Consider the following 20,329-nt stretch of genomic DNA (forward strand, 5'->3'; position numbering starts at 1 on the left):
AGATCATTGGCAATGGATGTTATTTAAAGGGATTATCTCAGTCAGGAGGTGGGAGAAGTAGGTGTAAGAAAAGGAAAACGAAGAGATGAAATGAATTCTTCTTTGTATTCAATATGAATCGAATTGATTACAACTTTACAAAGGGCCAAATATATATAATGCAATGACAGCTACCTCATAACAGAGTCTGACACCCAATACTTACAAGAAAATAACATAACCAATTACAACTATGACAGCTACCTCCATAACAGAGTCTGACACCCCAATAAGAGAACCCATTACAATTGTACAACACAGCAAGTAAGTCCCATCTTGAGCAAGTGAGATTGAAGGGTTGTAGAAGGTAGAACCTTGGTGAGGAGATCAACAAGTTGTAAGTGGCTAGGAACATGAGAGGTGGGAATGGAACCATCCATGATTTTATCTCGAATTAGATGACAATCTAACTTGATATGTTTGGTACGCTCGTGAAAAACTGGATTGACAGCGATGTGAATGGCTGCTTGATTATCACAAAAAAGATGAGCAGCTTGAGGATGGGAAACTTGAAGATCTGGAGGTAGAAACTTGAGCCAAGTGATTTCAGCACATGTTGCTGCCATGGACCTGTACTCGGCTTCAGCTAAAGACCTTGAAACAACGGTTTACTTTTTAGATTTCCAGGAAATGAGTGAATTGCCAAGTAGAATGCAGTAGCCTGTTACTGACCGACTGGTGTCAGGGCAAGAAGCCCAGTCAGAGTCACAGTATACAACTAACTACAGTGATGAGCAGCAAGAAAAAGGCCTTGGCCAGGAGCTGCCTTAAGGTACCTCAAAACCTTATGTGCAACAACCGTATGTGCAGTAGTTGGCTTGGACATAAATTGGCTGAGTGTGTGAACTGCAAAGCTGAGATCAAGACGAGTTATGGTCACGTATAGAAGCCTTCCAACCAGCCTTCGATAAGTGGAGGGGTCCTGCAATTCAAGGCCAAAATCTTTGCTAAGCTTTAAATTTTGGTCCATCGGTACTTTGACTGGTTTAGATCCCAAAGTGCCAGAATCTGCAAGTATCTCTAATGCATACTTGCGTTGAGAAATATGGATCCCTTTGGAAGTTCTGGCCACCTCAATACCAAGGAAAAACCAAAGAGGACCAAGGTATTTGATCTTGAAATTATCATTGAGAAAATCCTTGAGTGTAGCTATAGAATCAAGAGAATTAGTGGCCACCAAAATATCATCAACATACACTAAGAGAGTTGTAAAAGTAACGTCAGTAGACTTAATAAATAAGTTGTAATCTATCTTGGATCGGAAAAAGCCAAAATTTAACAAACAAGTAGTGAGTTTGGCATACCACTGTCTTGAGGCTTGTTTTAAGCCATAAATACTCTTCTAAAGTTTGCAAACTTGGTCGGGCTTACCCTTAGTATACCCTGGTGGTTTGGTCATAAAGATTTCTCCATTTAAGTCACCATGAAGGAAGGCATTATTTACATCGAATTGATGTAAATACCATTCATGGATGACAGCTATAGATAAAAGACAACGAACAGTCACCATCTTAGCCATGGGTGAGAATGTCTTAGTGTAGTCAACCCCCTCTTGCTAGGTGTAACCCTTAGCCACCAAGCGGGCCTTCAACCTTTCGATACTATCATTTGAATTGCTCTTTATTTTATACACATATTTGCAAGCTATGGGTTCTTTACTAGGGGGAAGGTCTGAAAGGACCCAAGTGTTGTTTTGTTCCAAAGCATGCAACTTGACATCCATGGCTATGCACCAGTTGGGATCTTTAACTGCTTGAGAATAGGATGTTGGCACACAAATAGTGGAAAGTGAGGAAGTAAAGGCTTGAAAGGAAGGTAAGAAATGTTCATAAGACAAGTAATCATGTAAGGGGTATTGACAAGTAGAAGGAGGAGAATGTACCTGAGCCAGAGATTGTGATGTTGAAGTCAAAACAGCCTGTTGGAAGTGGAAGTCATGTAGGTAGGCAGGTGCAGTTCGTGGTCTAGTTGACCTTCGAAGTGGAAGAGAAGGGGAAACATGTTCAGAATTAGTGACAGGTTGTGGTGAAGGAGAATTATGTGAAGATGGACTTGTGGGCAATTCAAGTGTATGTGGTGTTGAGGGAGAAGTATATGAGGGTGGACTTGTGGGTAGGGCAACGGGGGAGTTAGGTAGAGGTAGATCAACATCAGGTGCTGATGAAACAGGAAAGAAAGGGGGAAAATCAAATGAATCTGGTGGAGGTGCGGAAAAAAATAAGGGAATGGTGAGGGATAGAAGTGGAAAGATCAGATTGAGGAGTATGAAGAAAAGGAAAAATACCTTCATGAAAAACAACATCCCTAGAAACAAAAGTGGTATGAGACTCAAGATCAAGTAGTTTATAACCTTTAACCCCAAAAGGATATCCTAGGAAAATGCATTTTCTGCCTCTTGGATCAAACTTTTGACGCCCATGGGACAAAGTAGTTGCAAAACACAAACAACCAAAATTTTTGAGGTGATGGTATGCAGGTTTAGTGGAGAATAAAATCTCATATGGAGTTTTATTGTCAAGAAGATGGGTGGGAGTTCGATTAATAAGGTAGACAGCTGTCAAAATGCAATCATTCCAAAAATGTAAGGGCACACCTGACTGAAAACACAATGCTCTTGCAACATTGAGGATGTGTTGATGTTTTCTCTCAACAATACCATTTTGTTGAGGTGTCTCAACACAAGAGCATTGGTGAATGATGCTTTTTTTATTAAAAAACTCAGTCATTTTGAACTCAGCTCCATTATCACTTCGAATAATTTTTATTTTTGTGTCAAATTGAGTTGCTGTCATATTGTAAAAGGATTCAATGCATGCCCTTGTTTCTGATTCTGTATACAGTAAATAAACCCAAGTGGTTCGTGAAAAATCATCAACAAGAGTAAAAAAATACTTGGTTCCATCATAAGCAGGTATAGAACATGACCCCCATATGTCAACATGCACTACATGAAAAATTGAAGGAGATTTGTGATGGTTGGTAGGAAAAGAATTTATATGTTGCTTAGCAAGTGAACAAATTGAACAAGGAGTGATTTTATTTGCATGGAAATTATCTTTTACATTTGGATCATCAATCAAGACTAATCTAGATTTGAAAATATGACCAAGGTGACAATGCCAAAGGTTAGAACTATTACTGCTAGTCATGATAGAAGTAGCAAAAGGTTGGGAATTAAAAAACAAAGAAGATAAAGCTTTTGTAAAAGCATGTGGAGGAACAACCACCGACAAAAGATGATACAAGCTGCCTTTGACTTCAGCCATCCCAATCGTGGTCCAAGTGGAAAGGTCCTGGATGAAACAATGGTTAGACAAGAAAACCAAACAACAAGAATGAGATTTTGTTAATCTTTTAATTGAAATTAGATTGAAGCAAAAGGAGGGCACACATAAAGCATCCTTGAGCAAGATGCTTTCAGTTACTTGCACATTGCCTAAATGACTAACAGGAATAGAAGTTCCATTTGGAAGCTTAACAGAATATGAAACATTGGTTGTAATAGAAGAAAATTAAGTGGTACTATAGATCATATGATCTGTTGCACCCAAGTCTATAATCCAAGGTGTATCAGTATGATGAGCAAAAGAGGAAAGGGCAAGAGGAATACTAGAGATCTTGGAAGCTTTTGGTTCATATGTGATAGGTTGATGGACAACCTGAGCCTGGTTCACCGAGGGGCAAGCAGTCGAATTACCCTCGACTTGAAGCAAAGCCATTAGTTATTGATATTGTGCTTTGGTGAAACTTTCTTGGTTTTCATTAATTTCCTCCTGGTTAGGACCTAAAGACAAACTGACTTGATGAACACAGGGTCCAACATTTTTACCCTTGTAAAATATATGGCCTGAAGGGTATCTGTGCAATTAACACCTTTCAACTATATGACCAATTTGCTTACAATGGGTACAACTAGGTGCTTGTGCATTCCCTACATTAAAACAAGTTTCAAGAGTATGTCCTTGTATGCGGCAATGGGTGCAATATGGCATGTCTCTCCTAGGGGTAGCCAGAGACTTGGTATTGGTTTTGCAAGAATTATAAGATGTGTCTGTGACTAAAGCCATAGACTCAAGATTTGGGAAAGCAAAGATGATCTTGTGTTGTTGTTCTTGCTGCTGTATAAGGGAGAAAACCTTATTAACAGGAGGTATAGGGTCTGACATCATAACTTGATCTCTAACATTAGAATATTTGTCATTCAGTCCTATAAGTAATTGAATGACATTATCTCTTTGATACTTATCATTTAGGATATTTAGTTGTCCACAAGTGCAAACAGGCATTGGATCATACACATCAAGTTCATCCCACAAGGTCTTGAGCTTACCATAGTATGTGCTCACAAGATTTTGTTCTTGCTAAAGACTTGTCAAGTTTCACTTCAATTGAAATATGTGAGGACCATTTTGCTGAGTGAATTGATCCATGAGTTCATTCTAGATATCACAAGCATTGTCCACAAAAGCCACACTCAACTTCACGGTGGTGTTGATGGAATTCTGAATCCAAGTCGCAAACATATCGTTGCATCATTCCCATGCATTGAATAAGGGATCCGTAGATGAAGCAGGTTTGCAAAGGCTGCCATTAATAAAACCCAACTTGTTCCTTGCTCTGAGTGCTCTACGCATAGCTCGAGACCAAGTCACATAGTTCTTTGATGTAAGAAGATCAGTAACAAGCACGATGGTGGTATGATCTCCACTATCAACTCTGTATGGGTTAATTGGGTCGTTGAAATTGAGAAATGAAGGAGGGTTCATAGGAATCTCTTCTCGTTTCTCCATTGCAGAAAAGAAATAAAGGGAAATCAAGAACAAAAAATGAGCCTTAGCTCTGATACCATGTAAGAAAAGTAAAACTAAGAGAAGGAAAAGAATTCTTCTTGTATTCAATATGAATCGAATTGATTACAACTTTACAAAGGGCCAAATATATATACAGTAATGACAGCTACCTCCATAACAGAGTATGACACCCCAATACTAACAAGAAAATAACATAACCAATTATAATTGTACAACACAACAAGTAAGGAAAAATAGAAAAGGAAAGATAATTCCAAATTAATTTGGTCTATCCTTATGCTGAGCAGCAGAAATAGGGTGTTGTAATAGTAGGGCTGTTTTTTTTAGGTTTTTGTTTTCTGACCTAACTTTTTTTTTTACTGAATATATGAAAGTCAAAATATTTGTCAAATATCGAATTAGACCATATAACACTAAAATGAATATTTTTTTTTAAAGAGAGGGAGATGTCTCCTCTTCCTCTTACCCTTCCCCTTCCATTTGCATGGACAAAGAAGGGGAGGGGGAGCCCTACACAAGAAAATGAGCAGGGACCCATTTTTGTGTAAGCATACAAAGAACGTTCAACTCCTAGAACAGAAAAGAAGAAGAAGAAGAAGAAGAAGAAGAAGAAAAGGGACTTCTCCCCTCAATTGGCCATGCGTCTATGAATAAAAAGGCGGCTTTTGGTCGAGAGAGGGCATGAGGGGACGGAATCACAAGCTCAACACTAAAAAAATTTCTTATGAGATGGGATTAAAAATTAAATTCTTATTTTCTATTTTGATTATAAAAAAACTAAATTTAAAACTATGTAAAACAATGGAAAAGAAAGACAAGATTTGCTAAACCTAAATTTTTATGTACCGCCTAGGGTTTGGAAACACTAATCAAGAAATCATTTTGAATGCAAGAACATTTCTTTACTTTGATCTTCTTCAAAGAGAATCTAAGCCTCTGGGTGCTCTAAAATTTAAAATTTCTATGAAGGATTTTAAAATACTTTTATAAAAGGTAATATATTAATACTGGGCCATAGGGTTACCCTAAGTTTCTATTCATACGGACCCACTAAGTCTACCTAACACTAACAAAGCACAATATACTTTTTTTCTTCTAATTTTCTATTTACATTTTTCAAAGAAATGGAGAGATATTCTACAATTAAAAGATATTTTAACCTTGAAAATAGAAACGAGGCAGTTAATTGGAAAAACAAATATTTTTTTACTTTTTGATTAATTTTTATTAGACAAATTTTCAATCAAAAAATCATTTTTAATTATTTTCTTGCTTTTGTGTTTATGCTTGTATAACCATAGGAAACAACAGGAAAATCAGTAGTTACATTATTTGTATTCACACTAGAAATAAAATAATTTTAATTATTAAAAGTAAGGTTGAAGTAAGAAGTAAGTGATCAAGACCTAGTTTGGTTTATTTTTTATAGTTTACTATTGGAGCAATAAAAAAATTATTTTTCTATGTTTTTCAACATTTCATAAAGGCGAGAGGAATTAAGAAGAACCGATTGATCCATCTCCAAAAATGACAAAAATATTGAATCAGGGTTTTTTTCCGTAGTCCACCTAGCACAAACTTACCTTTAATCAAACTCAAATATTATCGATCTAGCCAACTCGATCTTTATGCAAATTAAAACTATTAATATAATTTTAATTTTTTATTTATTTCATAGCATAGTTCATACTTAGGAACATGTTTATGCAATCAAATTTGCTATTGCAACTCTTTCTAATTAACAATCATAAGATGAAATAATTTTTTATATTTAAACTTAATTAGAATATTCGTGGAACCAATTTAGATCCTAAGGCTATTAAATTGGAGAGTATGATTGGTCACTAAAGTCCATAGAAAAGGTTGATCAAGATCAACGGTTCCCAACAAATAGTCCCATCCAGCGGCTGAAAATAACGAAAAGGACCTCAATTAAAAATCCAAGCTAGATTTGCTTCTTGCCTTCGTCTTAAAGCCCACATGATCGAGGCAAAGTGGCGTGTCCATTGGATATTTTTTAATACCTAAAGTGCCCCTAAGCTTGAGTCCTTATTATATATTAAACCAATATTTTTATATTTTTAATTTACACGTATTTATCTATCCTTTTATTAGTAAATAATAAATCAATAAATAAACACCTTTATTTCCACGGAGTGGCAATTTTGAGATTTAATGAAGTCCGATGGGTAAAAGTAGAAGAATCTTTTAGCTGTTGTTTATTACTTGAATTCTTTATTTTAATGGCGGGGCTGCTATGAAGTTGCAGAGCTGGTTCCCCTACCCCGTAACCAAACAAGGAGAGGGACGAAATTAAGAGTTTGCTCCGCCCCTTTTTAAATAATTAACACATAAAATATGCGAACAGAGCAACAAAATCATTAGCTAATCAAGGTTGGTTAATGATTAGTCCAATGGGAGCTCGTCTTCGTTCCCCTGCTTCTGCGATTCCCACAGTTTCTGCCAAAGTCAAACCAGACCGACAAGGCACAGCTCCAAGTTCGAAATCGATTCTGATTGTGTCTAATCTTCAGGAGATTGAAGCAGAGGTACTGGGTTTTCCACTTTGTGATTTCATGACAGTTACGAGCTTTCTTCCGAAGTGAATTGATAAAAAAAAAATAATCAGAGGTACTAGGTTGATTTTCTGAAGGTTTCAATCGTTGCTATGATAAAGGAAGCAAGGGAAGGGTGAGAGACGATGATGAAAATGGAAGAAGAGGAAGTTCATACTTTTGGATTGTCAATAAGAGAACCCATTTGGTTGTTGATTTGAAGAAAGTGATTAGAGAAGGATTTGAGAAGAAAAAAAAAATGAATTTGAGTTTTGGGATGGGGAGATGCCCATGTGGATAACAAGATGGGATTTGTTGTGTCAACAAGGTTGGGATGTCTCCTTGCTTTTTTTATACTAACTCCAGTGTTTGCACAGGAAGGTATGATTCTCCAATCAATGAAAATTTCATATTTATACAAAAGGTTTCTTTTTGCTTATAATCTTCTTAACTTTGAAAAACAAGACAGTTCTCAGAACCTTTCAGATTGATTCAGAAGATATCAGGCTTCCTGAAAATAAAACCAAGATCACAGGCCAAAAAAGAAAAAAAATAGTATGTAACAGAAATGATTGACGAAACAAAATAGGTTGAAGATAAATATACTCAATCCAATCCTTCTGATTGTAACCCAGAACACCAACTTTGGATTTCATGCAGAATTTGTGAGCTTGGAGTGCTGTTCTGTGTCAAAAAGAACAGATCCTGCCACCAACATAATATGGATACCAGATGATGGGTGGCTCCTGAGCAATGGAACCTGCCGCTACCTCTCTCCCCTAGCCTTGAACGATTCCAGCAACAACGCGTTCCGTATCCTCGATGAAGACTCTGCAAGCAAATGGTGTTACAATTTCTCAACGATCAACCAACATGATTATCTGGTCAGAGCCACTTTCCTCCATGGCTCTTTTATGCAAAGCTTCAACGGTACTGCATTTAATATCTCCATCGGTGCCACGCTATTTGGTCAAGAGACACCGGTCATCGATCGGGAAGAAGAGGTCGAGGTTGAGGCCATTGTAAGGGCTCCTAATCGCTACCTGAACTTTTGTTTAGTGAAAGTGAACGGTAATCCGTACATTTCCAAGGTAGAGCTGAGGCCTTTGAGCGATTATCACTACCTGAATGAGAATCAGAATGTGATTCTTAAGCTGTTGAGTAGGGTTGATGCCGGAAACACACGAGAACAGATCAGGTAAGTTCCCTTCTGCATGCTTGTTTAGACGATGTTCCTGATCCAACTTGACGCAGTTTAGTCTAAAGCCCCCGGTGTTTGTTTTTTTGTTTTGTTGCTGCTGCGTGCTTTATCAGGTACCCGACGGATCCAAATGATCGGATCTGGAGTATTGATAAAAAACCCGGAGGAAATCTTGTACAACCTTCATCAAATTCCATCTCAATCTACCCTACCAATTCTTCAAATGTTCCCATTAAAGTTCTCGAAACCGCAGTCACCCATACAGAAAGATTGCAATTTCTTTTCAATGATTCGGGCTATATCCATTATGAGCGATTTCATGTTTGCCTCTACTTCCTTGAACTCGATCCATTAATTGCAGTTGGACAAAGAGTCTTCGACATTTATGCTAATGGAGAAAAGATGCGTGGAAGCTTCGATATTCAGGAGAATAACACCTCCAACTACAAAGAACTGGTGTTTGCTGTTCCCAACAATAATGGGTTTCTCAATATCACATTACTTAAAAACTCGACGATTCCGTTGGCGGCAGGGCCCCTGTGCAATGCTTATGAGATCTTCCGAGTGCACGAAATCGTCCCTGGAACCCTTCAAAAAGACGGTATATTTTAGTAATCTCTTGTTTCTTTTGTGCATCCAGTATGAAGTTTGAGGGGATTCTAATGGGTATCCGGGGCCAAAATGATGATTAATTCAGGATCACACAGCTGCTAGGCAGTGGTTTCATAATTTATTTATGATGCTTGCATGTTTGCAGTTGATGCTATTGTTGAAGTCCGGGATGAGATCCGAGTTGCAAATCCTGAAAATGATCTTCTCAGAAGTTGGTCTGGAGATCCATGTCTTCCTACTTCCTGGAAGGGCTTGTCCTGCCAACCCAATAATGGGATATACCTCATCATGGGGATGTAAGGATTTTATCTGGATTATCTTTTTTGTTTTTTGTTTCACAATTCAATGGTGAACAGTGAAGAAGTAATGTGTTATAAAATGTTGAGATGGATATGGCAAAATTGAGGAAAGGTAAAACAGGAACTGGACATACCAGAGAGCATCTGAGAATAACAAAAATGAATGAGAAAAATGACTAAGGTGAGAGCTGATGAATTAGGAACAGCATAAGAAGTATTGAACTTTACCAGGAAAGAAGCTCTGGAAAATAGAAGAAAGTAAGCAAGTTGGTTCTAAGTGATTGAGCTGTCAAGAATATTTAAGTGACTTAATTGACCACTAAGGAAACAGAACACGGCCATCTGAAAAATGGTCTCTGTCAAAATTATTGTCATTCCTTGATTTCTACTTTTGTTACTTTAAAATATTCTCTAGATAACTGCACATTTTAATTTCAAATGCCAGCTAGATCATTGTTGTTTCCAGACCATGAAGCTTTACAACAGATTTTTTTGCAATTTCTAATCATTACTACACAATTGCTCAAATTTATAGTAGAAATCTTCCTTCGCGCCATTTCAGGGATCTTTCTTCAAGCAGACTACAAGGCTCACTTCCAATGGCCATCAGCAAGCTAACAGAGTTGCAGGAACTGTAATGTCCTCGTTCCATGCATTGTCTAATTCTGTAGGATTACAAGTAATATCAATTCTGTGTGATGCCATCAAATTATTCTCTCTCTCTCTCTCTCTCTCTCTCTCTCTCTCTCTCCATGTTTCTAATCTGTCCTATTTCAAAAAATATGTAGAAATGTGCACAACAATAATTTCTCAGGGTCTGTTCCAGAATCCTTTTCCTCTCTTCAGCATCTGACAAAGTTGTAAGTTTAGAATTTCTCTTCTTCTTCCTATCAAAACAGGTCCACACCATTACATGATTAGCAACATATAACTCTGGCCCATTTCTGCTATGTTTTAGGTCTTTTGGATGCAACCTTCTTTCCAGCAACCAGCTTCCTCCAGGCTTAGATCAGTCAAAGCTCTCCACAGAGTATGTGTTCTTTTTTGAGCTATTTAAAGATACTTGAAGATTTCCAATGGAATAGGTGATCTCTTAGGTATTTTCACATTCTTTATGGTTTTTTTTGTGCTTGCTAAAGTTTATTTCTTGGTTCTGCTTGTCAGCTACGGGAAATGTGATGGCCAAGTTTCATCCAATCCACAGAGTCCACGTAATTATATAATTGGGTCCGTGTTGGGTGCATCTGTCTTTTTCCTATTAGTTGGGGTCATCTTCTCCTGTTTCTACAGAAGGGTTCGGCGTGTTGATGTAACACAAACTGCAATGCAAAATAGTGAGTTTCTAAAAATTCCAACTGTTCCATAGTTCCATATTTCAGGAAAGCAGTATTGGAAGGAACAGATTCATATACTAGTTCTTCAAAATATGAAATCATCATTCATAGTAAGGCGTCTGAGGAATAACAAACACTAGAGCTAGAGGGTCTTAGTAGTACTTTATGACAGAGGACCTCAAAGTTTGGATCAGTTCATCCTCCTTAATATTTATTAGCTTGATAGAAAGTATACTTTGATTTACAACTTTCTTTGTATTCTATTACCAAATGTCATTGAGAGTGATAAGGTTTTCTAACAAGCCATAATGCATTCACTCACATAGACAGTATTTAAGAAAAAAGTATACAAATCATATTCTTACCACTTTGCTCCTCACAAATCATGCAGATGCTGTCTTCTCCATCCCCAGTGTGGATGACTTTGACAAGAAACCCATCTTTATACAAGCCTTCACTCTTGAATGCATTGAAGCTGCCACAAACAAGTACAAAACCATGATTGGTGAAGGGGGCTTTGGAACTGTATTCCGCGGGACTCTACCTGAAGGTCAAGATGTTGCTGTTAAAGTTCGGTCAGCTACCTCAACCCAAGGCACTCGTGAATTTGAGAATGAGGTAAAATTATGTAACAGGACTTCTTTGAGTCTCTCTTGCATTGCATTGGAACTTGATTTCCCCTGACATAGAATGGTCAATTGTTAAAATTAATTTTCATATGATTGGAGAACAAAGACTGGTTGAGTCACTAGCTTACTTGCCAAGCACGTTACAATTGGAAGTCCTGTTATTCCCTTATAGGCTCAGTGGAATCTTGATGATTTCCTAATCCAAAAGGCTTTCTTCATAATCAAATAGAGAAGGTCTAGCTTATGTACCTGTTATAGTAACTAATCTGATTTGTGTTACAGCTAAACCTTCTTTCAGCTATTCAGCATGAGAATTTAGTTCCTCTTCTTGGTTATTGCTGTGAGAATGACCAACAAATTTTGGTCTACCCCTTTATGTCTAATGGTTCTCTACAAGATCGCCTTTATGGTATTTTTCCAACTTCTCCCCTACTCTGCCTAAGTTTGCCAGTGTTATCCTTCTTCTCAACATTATCTTTTTTTCTTTGCAGGAAATGCATCAAAAAGAAAACCTCTGGATTGGCCAACTAGGCTCTCTGTTGCACTAGGTGCAGCTCGAGGTAAGTAAAACACGATGCATGGGCTTAGGTTCCAGATTTGCTTCTTTGTCCTGTTTTATCTCTCCCCTGGAACCACTTCTGTACTAGGTATTCAGTTTCTAGATGACTCCAGGTCTTTTGTATCTACACACATTTGCGGGCCGCAGTGTCATACATAGGGATGTAAAGTCAAGCAACATTCTTCTGGACCATAGCATGTGTGCAAAGGTGGCAGATTTCGGATTCTCAAAATATGCTCCTCAAGAAGGGGACAGTGGTGTGTCACTGGAAGTAAGAGGAACAGCTGGGTACTTAGATCCTGAGTAAGTTTTTTTACTTATTTTCACTTCTGCAAACTTGTTTTCATCGTTACTTTCACCAAGTAAAGAAGATCGAAAAATCTAACTTAGTTCGATTTTGTGGCTCTAGATACTATACAACTCAACAACTATCTGCCAAAAGTGATGTCTTTAGCTTTGGAGTAGTGCTTCTGGAAATCATCACTGGTCGGGAGCCGCTCAACATACACAGGCCAAGGAACGAGTGGAGTTTGGTCGAATGGGTAAGGCTGAAGAGACTCTTATTTGTTCTAATATGAAAAAAAAAACACCCTAGTCATGACTTTTCTATTCTCTGTTGGCAAATCTCGCTTCAGTTCTTAATCATATGTACTCCATACTTTTATGGGACTTAGGTGAATATATTGAAGTGTCTCAAGAGCTAACCTTGTCATCCTAAGCTGTTAAGTTTGGTTTAATCTTGAAATTTGTCAATGGAATCTATGCAGGCAAAACCCTTTATCAGAGAATCAAGGATTGAAGAAATTGTGGATCCAAATATAAAATCAGGCTACCATGCTGAGGCTATGTGGAGGGTGGTGGAGGTAGCATTATGCTGTATCGAGCCATTTGCCACTTACCGTCCATGCATGGCTGATATTGTCCGAGAACTGGAAGATGCTCTAATAATAGAGAACAATGCATCTGAATATATGAAGTCTATTGAGAGTTTGGGAGGATCAAATCGTTACTTTTCTATCGAGAGGAAAGTTCTTGCTGCTCCAAGCACTCCAACTCCATCAGAACCATCTCCTCTTCTACTATCTCAATCTATTGTGCCTCCTCAACCCAGATAGACTGAGCAATCGGCTGGTTTGTACATTAAAAAGTGGGAGGAAAACATGCAAAAGAAAAGATAGAATGCAAATCCATGACGAATTTTAAACTGGTACTGCCTTTATCATGAGGTCAATGAAAGTAAGAGGGTTCTCCAGTCGTGCATGTGGGAATGCAGTCTGCAGTCTTCCATGAACAGATTTTGTATTTCCATGTTTGAAGGTACAGTTCAGTTCTTGTTTCAATTTAATCTTGTGAACAACTTGTTTATTCAATTGTTATTACCAAACATAAATGACAGCTTAAGGCCTAAAATTCATGAGAAGTTGAAGAGAATGGTAAGGGTCAAGAACCGCAGGTCGGCCCCATAGCTGAGCTATACAAAATCACCTGCAAGGTCACTAATTACATGCTCAAAGCAGAAACCCAAAGCAGACAAAAAAAAAAAAAAAAAAACATTTCAGGAGCTTCAGTAGTTCAATTAATTTCTGGTTACTCTGCTCCTGAAGATGAGTGCCCATGGTCCACAGCATTCCTGTTTAGATCCGATGATACTTACTGAATTTTGAGACAGAACGATATAATGCTTATTGGGCAATATGAATCTGATGAAATGGCTAACATGGGGAATGTAAAACCAGCTAATACAGAAACGCAGTGCAGCCCTTAGATATCGGTATACAAATGATTGATACACTAGCAAATACTACATTAAAAATCATCCAAAGGAGTCAACAAACTTCTCCCTCTTTCATTAATCCATTTAGTAGCAACACACAAGACAGCCCCAGAATCTGTTCATGCAATACTCTGTTATAGTTTGAGCAATGATATCATGGATCGAAAAATCAAATATTTAAGCTTGTGACTTATCAATATTCTGCCCAGGGGCTGAATGAAACTAGGGTTACTAGATGCTCTAAACTAGCCTTCCATGAACTATTTGCATTAAGAAGCCAGTGTTACTAGATACACATTTAAACTATTCTACAAAAGTAAGAAAATACAGAAACATCAACTAAAAAGAGAGGGATTTGCTGATGCTGTGCTCACTTGCGCCTCAAGCAGCTCAAGCCGACGTTCCAAGATATCAAGTTTTTCATTCAGTGACGCAAGTTTACTCTTTGTTGTTGCCTCTGAAGAACCAAAGAAACTTCATGAGGAGAAGAAGATAGGAAAACAAGAATATCTATTAAGACATTGAAATCACTAAAATTATGAGATGAAGTATACCCTGGACAAAATTTACAGTCACAGATTCATCTTGTTCCAAGAGTCCTATTTATTTATTTATATCTTAAATGCTGGTCACACAGACACATATTACACCCCATATTGGCAGGGCTGGACACACCCAGCTACACCTCCCAAAGAATAGACTCAGCAAGAAGGAATAAATTGAATAAGACAGAATATATCAACTGAACAATTAAAGAACCTCACTTACAAAAACTTTTGTGGAAAAATATGTCATCTATGTACTTTCCATCTTCAAGTAAGAAATATACTATAAGAAATGTCATGCGAGTAGTAAATTTTGTGAGTCAGGGGAAACACAAAATAAAAGAAGATATAATATGAAAGTAGCTTCATACATTCTCCATTGAGAAGCTTGCAAAGCAGCTCTAAATGCTTATCCTAATGGGCCGTAATTAGATGACGTCAAATTAAGTGAACATTCAATATTTAACATAAGATTTGACCCAAAGTTTATTTTAAAATCATACATATAACACGCACAAAACTTCGATGTGGATCGGTTTCTTCTCAACATATAAGTACATGAACCACCAAAATCCTACCTACTAGAGAAATAGTTGTAGAGGTGACAAAACCTGATATTTTGCATTACAAAACCATTATATATTTAACATAAGATTTGAACCAAATTTTATTTTAAAATAATACATATAACACGCACAAAACTTCAAAGTTGATCAGTTTCTTCTCAACATATAAGTGCACGATCCACCAAAATCCTACCTAATAGAGAAATAGTTGTAGAGGTAACAGAACCTGATATTTTGCATTACAAAACCAATAAAACAGAAAAAGATAGATGGTCTTGTGAAAGAATCTTTGGACCTATTAAAAGTGGAACTTGTGCATGTGGAAATTATTGAGTGATCAGAGATGAAAAATAAGGCTCGGAGCGCTTCTGATCCTATAGTCCTGTTTTAAGCAACTTCCCGTTCAGTTGCTGAAAAATAGATGCTGGTTTCTAAATGAGATTGACTTCGTTGGACATGCAGGATACAAAGATGCTACTTTGCTGGTATTCTATCTATTTATGGATCAAGTTCGATGAAGATCTCAACCTATAATAAATAAATGATAGTTTGCCTAGATAAGATCTCAACCAGTAGCTAGATGAATAACAACAGACATAATCTTAAACGAATATGCAATAGATACATGGAGTTTCCTACACCAAATGTATTACAAATTCTTGTTTAAAATAAAAGAACAAGAAGTTTGTGAGAACAGCCAAGAACACTTGGGATAGAGAATTGATCTTGGAACTCGTTATAACAGCAGCAAGACAGTGTTTGTACACAGCTCCATTTAATTCATACCAACATTTTTTCAAAAACTAGTATTCCATGGTGACTGATTTAAAAATCTCCAATAAAACCCTTACAGAGAAATCTCCAATAGTGAAAACTTCCATATGAAACATCATCACACCCCCATGAAGTTACATCATGAAAAACTCACGGGATCGACAATATTTGTTCCCCTGATTCATAAATTTACAAACATGAATCAGCCTTTCAAGATTTTCATGCAATATCCAATCCTGATTACGAGAATTTTTAACGGAAAGCATCAACTTGTTAATTTTGACGGCAAACAGAATACTAAGCTAAGCCTTTCAAACATCTATTAAGAGTTTATATTTCAAATATGTACGCGAAGTTTATATGTGAATCGGGACAGCAAGCACACCAGAATCCAAAACTAAAAGCAGGTGATATACACGAAAGGATCACTAAAAAACCAGACAAAGAGAACAAACCAGGATCATCGATATAATTGAGAGAATAAGATGTCGGTTCGCACCAAATTGGACGAGGAACTCGAAGAGGCGTCGAACATTGAGCGAAATGTGTGAAATAAATTCCCGATTCTCCCAATCTGCCTGCACAGCAATCCCGACATTGACTGCGTTCGTTATCCCCCCAGCTCTCGCCATTGTTCGCTCTCAATTCTTCCAAACCCAGAACGCCAAAAACATTCCAAACTCCCCTATAAAACCGAGATCTTAGTCAGGATCAGGAAGAAAAATAAAATAAAAGTAAAAAAGACACAAACTAATAAACAAATGCAAACCCTAATAACACTACAATAGAACCCCGGCGTACAATGCCCAAACCGATTTTCACTGTGAGACTTTACATTGTACCTTCTAACCCCACTTCCTCGCAAGCTTTCATTCAGGAACAGAAAAACAGAAAACGATTCGTTTCTGCGTGTGGAAAGTTGACAGGTGTGAAGAAAAGAATTAAGCAAAAGAGGAGGAAAGATAGTGGGAGATTACTTGATTTTGTGCCTAAGAAACAAAGGACAGAAATAGAATAGAAGAAAAAATGGGTCGGGAATGGGAATTGTCGTTTGTTGGGGAGGGGAAATCTAAGCTTTGAAGGCAAGCCGTCTTCAAGTTGTGAGTTGAAAGGGGGTAACCTTTTTGCTCTTTGTCCCCAGCTTAATAATAGAAACGACAAATGCCAGTGAGACCCGCAGAGCAGACTACAGTAATTGAAAGACGAATCAGGGATTCGCATGTGAATAGTGTAGGATTAGATTGGTCATAATTCGCTGTCGAGTTATCGTTGCCTTTAAGCGGGACCTATAACCAGATCATGCTTATGCCCCATTGACGTCAATTCTGGAGATTTTCTGCACCAGTGAACCAGCGAGCAGAAATGAAAATATGTTTTCCGTAAATAGTAAATAGTCACCCAGGTGAAGGGGCCCCCTTGAACAGTTGGTTGAACCAGTTAATATTCATCTACCAGGTAATAAAGACAGGGAGAGCAAAGGACCCTCGGCATCAACATGAACAAGCGGCGGAGAGAGGCGATAGCCCCCTTCTACTCCTCTCCTGGTTGCATTTTTCTAGGATGGGAGAGGGACCTCCCCCATCTTGCAACCACAAGGAGGGTGAAGGACCCCTTCTTCGTTATCAGCATGACCAAGGGATGGAAAAGGGTGAGTGTCCCCTTTCTTTACACCAACAGTGGTGGAAGGGGAGGCAGGGTTCTACTACTGATAGAGAGGCAATGGTTCTAATGAATTTGGATCATTCAAATGATTCTACTTTTGGCAGCTTTTTGTTGATTGATCATTAGATCTATGGTGCATTACTCAAATGACTCTTTTTTTCTGAATGCTATACAAACGATTCTTCTTCTTGGATGTGAAATCATTAGAAAGGATTAATGATATGATCCTTTGCGCACTTCTCTTTTGTTCTATTGTTTCTTCAACTATAAGGTTGCTCCTACTACTCAAGTAATAAGCATTGTTGAAGCTTGAAATGATTTAAAAATATGTCCAAAACTTGAAATGCAAAGCTAGTTCTAATGATTGTTATCGTCAGAACTTAGTGAAAAAAGAATATCTTAGGCCAACATTATTCCTTATCATTGGGGTCAAATGCCTAGCCAATACAACCCAACAGACCGGTTAATGAACACAAATATCGAATGAGTTTTACCTTTAACTTAATAACTTGACAAAGTTTAACATGGTATGTGCGACAAATTATAAAGAAGCTAAAAAAAAGGTGGAAATAACCTCTAAATGATACTTTAGAAAAAAGTTCAAATAACCGCGAGGATTCTATTGGTGTTATCTTATGAAAGGTATGACTTGAGGTTTGCCCAAAATTAAACCAAAAAGATGGCAACATTCAAAGACTTCAATGGGGGGTTTATGCAGAAAGAAAGAAGATAACCTTTCATTTGATCAAACCATACAAATTTATTAGAAACTTAGACCATATTTTAGGATTTTTGGAGCTGATAAAAGCAATTTATGAGATTTAAAGCTCAATTGATGTTTAAAATACTAGTACAATTTAATCTTAAACCCTAAATCCTAAACCCTAATTTTTTTTTTTTTGAAATATTTATCTTCGACCATTAAATATTCATTTTAAAATAACATTTTAAATTATATTAGTTATGTACAAACTGAAAATTGAGGGGTTTCAGCGGATGCGGGCGTAGACGGATTTAGCGGCGTTTTTTTAAGGTCGCAGATTCTGCAGGAAGGTTGCCGCTGGCTCTGGTGAGTAATCACGATGGCTGCTCTGTTAGAGTCCGTCTGCCTTCGCATCCGGATCCTCTCCTTCCAGACTCCATCAGCCCCGCCAAACCCTAAGTTACCATTGGTTTCTTCTCCAAATCTCGTCCACTATGGGCTTGTTAGAAGCACCCCTAAAGCACTACGGAAAGCCCGCAAAATGTCGGCTACCAGCAGTGCTCAGCCGGCCATTCACTGCATCGATTCTTCCACAGTTTCACTTATGTCAGGTAGTTTTATCATACATTGCAGAGTCATCGGTTGAATTTCTTTCTGATGAATTCTTTTGCCTTCCCTCCCCCGCTGGGTGTATATATCTGACCGTGCTTCGAGTCTACGGAAGACTGATTTGATTTTCCCCTTGTTTCTGCAGAAAGTTTCATTCTCTTCCGAGAAATTGGCCTCAGCGAAAAAGAGACTGTGGCTCTCTTCCAAAAAAGCTCGGTTCTAGAAACCGCTACTCCTGAATCGCTTCGGAAACGACTTATTTCTTTGCAGTCATCTGGAATCATCGATTTTGCGCTCTGTCGTTTGATTGCCAAATGCCCTGAGGTACTTGTGGCAGACGAAGTTGACACGTTCATTGAATTTTTGCTGGAAAGTTTGGAAGGTATTTTGCCCGAAAAGCTCGAAAGACTTCTGCTAACTACGCAACCGCATTATTTTGTAGAGTTCGCCAAGAAGGTTGAATTGTGCCTGGACAATGGAATTCCCCGTGCGGAACTTGCCCCTCTTCTCAACAGAATCAATCTCAGGGCCTTTTGCTATCGAAAACTCGAAGACTTGAGAAATACACTAATTTTCTTGAAGAGTTACGGTGTTAGCACTGATTGGATCGTTCGACGCCCACTGCTTCTGGCACTTGATCTGAACACTCAGCTTGTTCCACGAGCAGCAGTTTTTACAGAACTTGGAGGACCAGAAAAAGCTACTGAGTTGTTGCGCAAATTTCCCCCTATCTTAGCTTATACAGTTGACCACTTAGAAACCCATATTGACTTCTGGAGGTCGATTGGTCTGACTGATGAACAGCTCTTCAAGATTGCTCTGATTTATCCAAATGTATTTAGTATTGGCAAAGACAACAAGCTGAAGTCAAGAGTGGAGTTTCTCAAGCAATGTGGATTGATTACTGAAGATATTTACAAGTTCCTGACTAAAGCACCTCTTTTTCTTAGCCTATCTTGGAAAAAGAACCTTTCAAAGAAATTGGGTTTACTGGTCAAGCTTGGATATGAGCATGGAACCAGAGAGTTGGCTTGGGCACTGGGTGCAGTAACAAGAACCAGCTGCCAGAACTTGCAGTTGGTGATAGGGAGTTTCCTGAGTTATGGTTTGTCCTTGGAGGATATTTTGGCAATGAGCAAGAAGCACCCTCCGGTATTGCAATACAATAATGTGTCTTTGGAGAGCAAGATGGAGTATTTGATTGAGGGAATTGGCAGAGACATTGGAGAGCTATTGGCTTTTCCTGCATTTCTTGGTTATAGGCTGGATGAGAGGATCAAACATCGGTATGAAGCAAAGAAAGATACCAGAGGGGAAGGAATGTCACTGATCAAACTTTTGACTGTGTCAACTGAGAGGTTTGCCAACAAGAAAAAGAGCTCAACCCGGTTAGATGCAAACGCTGCCTAGATTGAATTTGATACTGCTTGTTTATTCCAGTAAATTGGAATATATTCTACTGTCTTTCTTCACTTGATGAAATGTTTACTCAGGAGAAAAAAACCCAACCAAACATCTACCAGAAAGCAGAAAAATAATGCAGCAATCCCTTAGGGTCTATTTGGAATCCCACAGAAAAGAAAAGAAAATAAGAATTTGACCATTATCAAATTCTCTTTTTCACTAACTATTTTTGGAAACTTTCCTTTTCTTTTTT

At 37.9% G+C, this 20,329-nt stretch overlaps 3 protein-coding genes across 7 annotated transcripts; 2 read left to right on the top strand and 1 right to left on the bottom strand.

Moving 5' to 3' along the window:
* The first annotated feature begins 7,264 nt into the window (after positions 1–7,264).
* On the top strand, positions 7,265–13,274 carry LOC137953497 (nodulation receptor kinase-like). Its single transcript, XM_068800921.1, has 14 exons — positions 7,265–7,399; positions 8,041–8,603; positions 8,720–9,207; positions 9,364–9,514; positions 10,080–10,151; positions 10,306–10,377; positions 10,476–10,547; positions 10,682–10,851; positions 11,243–11,469; positions 11,763–11,889; positions 11,972–12,040; positions 12,153–12,342; positions 12,449–12,581; positions 12,807–13,274. The coding sequence occupies exons 1-14, from the start codon at positions 7,265–7,267 to the stop codon at positions 13,152–13,154; spliced, it is 2,817 nt and encodes a 938-aa protein (XP_068657022.1). The 3' UTR covers positions 13,155–13,274.
* Positions 13,275–13,845: 571 nt separating this feature from the next.
* Positions 13,846–16,812, bottom strand: LOC137954018 (protein BRICK 1). Of its 4 annotated transcripts, none has more exons than XM_068801599.1 (3): positions 16,541–16,812; positions 16,198–16,383; positions 13,846–14,270 (listed from the first exon to the last, which is right to left on the bottom strand). In XM_068801599.1, exons 2-3 carry the CDS (start codon positions 16,328–16,330, stop codon positions 14,149–14,151), a joined length of 255 nt encoding a protein of 84 aa, XP_068657700.1. In that variant the 5' UTR covers positions 16,331–16,383; positions 16,541–16,812; the 3' UTR covers positions 13,846–14,148. The 4 variants fall into 4 exon arrangements, with proteins under 4 accessions (XP_068657700.1, XP_068657703.1, XP_068657701.1 ...); XM_068801602.1 differs by having other exon boundaries at positions 16,534–16,812; XM_068801600.1 differs by having other exon boundaries at positions 16,468–16,545.
* Positions 16,813–18,373: 1,561 nt separating this feature from the next.
* On the top strand, positions 18,374–20,126 carry LOC137954017 (transcription termination factor MTERF8, chloroplastic). 2 transcript variants are annotated; one of them, XM_068801598.1, is made up of 3 exons: positions 18,374–18,674; positions 18,818–18,996; positions 19,117–20,126. In XM_068801598.1, exons 1-3 carry the CDS (start codon positions 18,443–18,445, stop codon positions 20,080–20,082), a joined length of 1,377 nt encoding a protein of 458 aa, XP_068657699.1. In that variant the 5' UTR covers positions 18,374–18,442; the 3' UTR covers positions 20,083–20,126. The 2 variants fall into 2 exon arrangements, with proteins under 2 accessions (XP_068657699.1, XP_068657698.1); XM_068801597.1 differs by having other exon boundaries at positions 18,818–20,126.
* The last annotated feature ends 203 nt before the right edge of the window (positions 20,127–20,329 follow it).

This window comes from Aristolochia californica, unplaced genomic scaffold (genome assembly GCF_029961685.1).
Source record: "Aristolochia californica isolate CCGP_79_NKW_82.1479 unplaced genomic scaffold, dmAriCali1.0.hap1 SCAF_16, whole genome shotgun sequence".
NCBI lineage: Eukaryota > Viridiplantae > Streptophyta > Magnoliopsida > Piperales > Aristolochiaceae > Aristolochia > Aristolochia californica.

Bases quoted from the DNA above. Each gene is read 5' to 3' on its own strand.
- LOC137953497 (XM_068800921.1), top strand. From the start codon at position 7,265: ATGGGAGCTCGTCTTCGTTCCCCTGCTTCTGCGATTCCCACAGTTTCT. The intron at 10,548-10,681 runs GTATGTGTTCTT...TCTGCTTGTCAG, and splicing joins CAGTCAAAGCTCTCCACAGA to CTACGGGAAATGTGATGGCC. The intron at 12,041-12,152 runs GTAAGTAAAACA...AGATGACTCCAG, and splicing joins TGCACTAGGTGCAGCTCGAG to GTCTTTTGTATCTACACACA.
- LOC137954018 (XM_068801599.1), bottom strand. From the start codon at position 16,330: ATGGCGAGAGCTGGGGGGATAACGAACGCAGTCAATGTCGGGATTGCT. The intron at 14,271-16,197 runs GTGCGAACCGAC...TTGGTTCTTCAG, and splicing joins CGAGTTCCTCGTCCAATTTG to AGGCAACAACAAAGAGTAAA.
- LOC137954017 (XM_068801597.1), top strand. From the start codon at position 18,443: ATGGCTGCTCTGTTAGAGTCCGTCTGCCTTCGCATCCGGATCCTCTCC. The intron at 18,675-18,817 runs GTAGTTTTATCA...TTGTTTCTGCAG, and splicing joins CACAGTTTCACTTATGTCAG to AAAGTTTCATTCTCTTCCGA.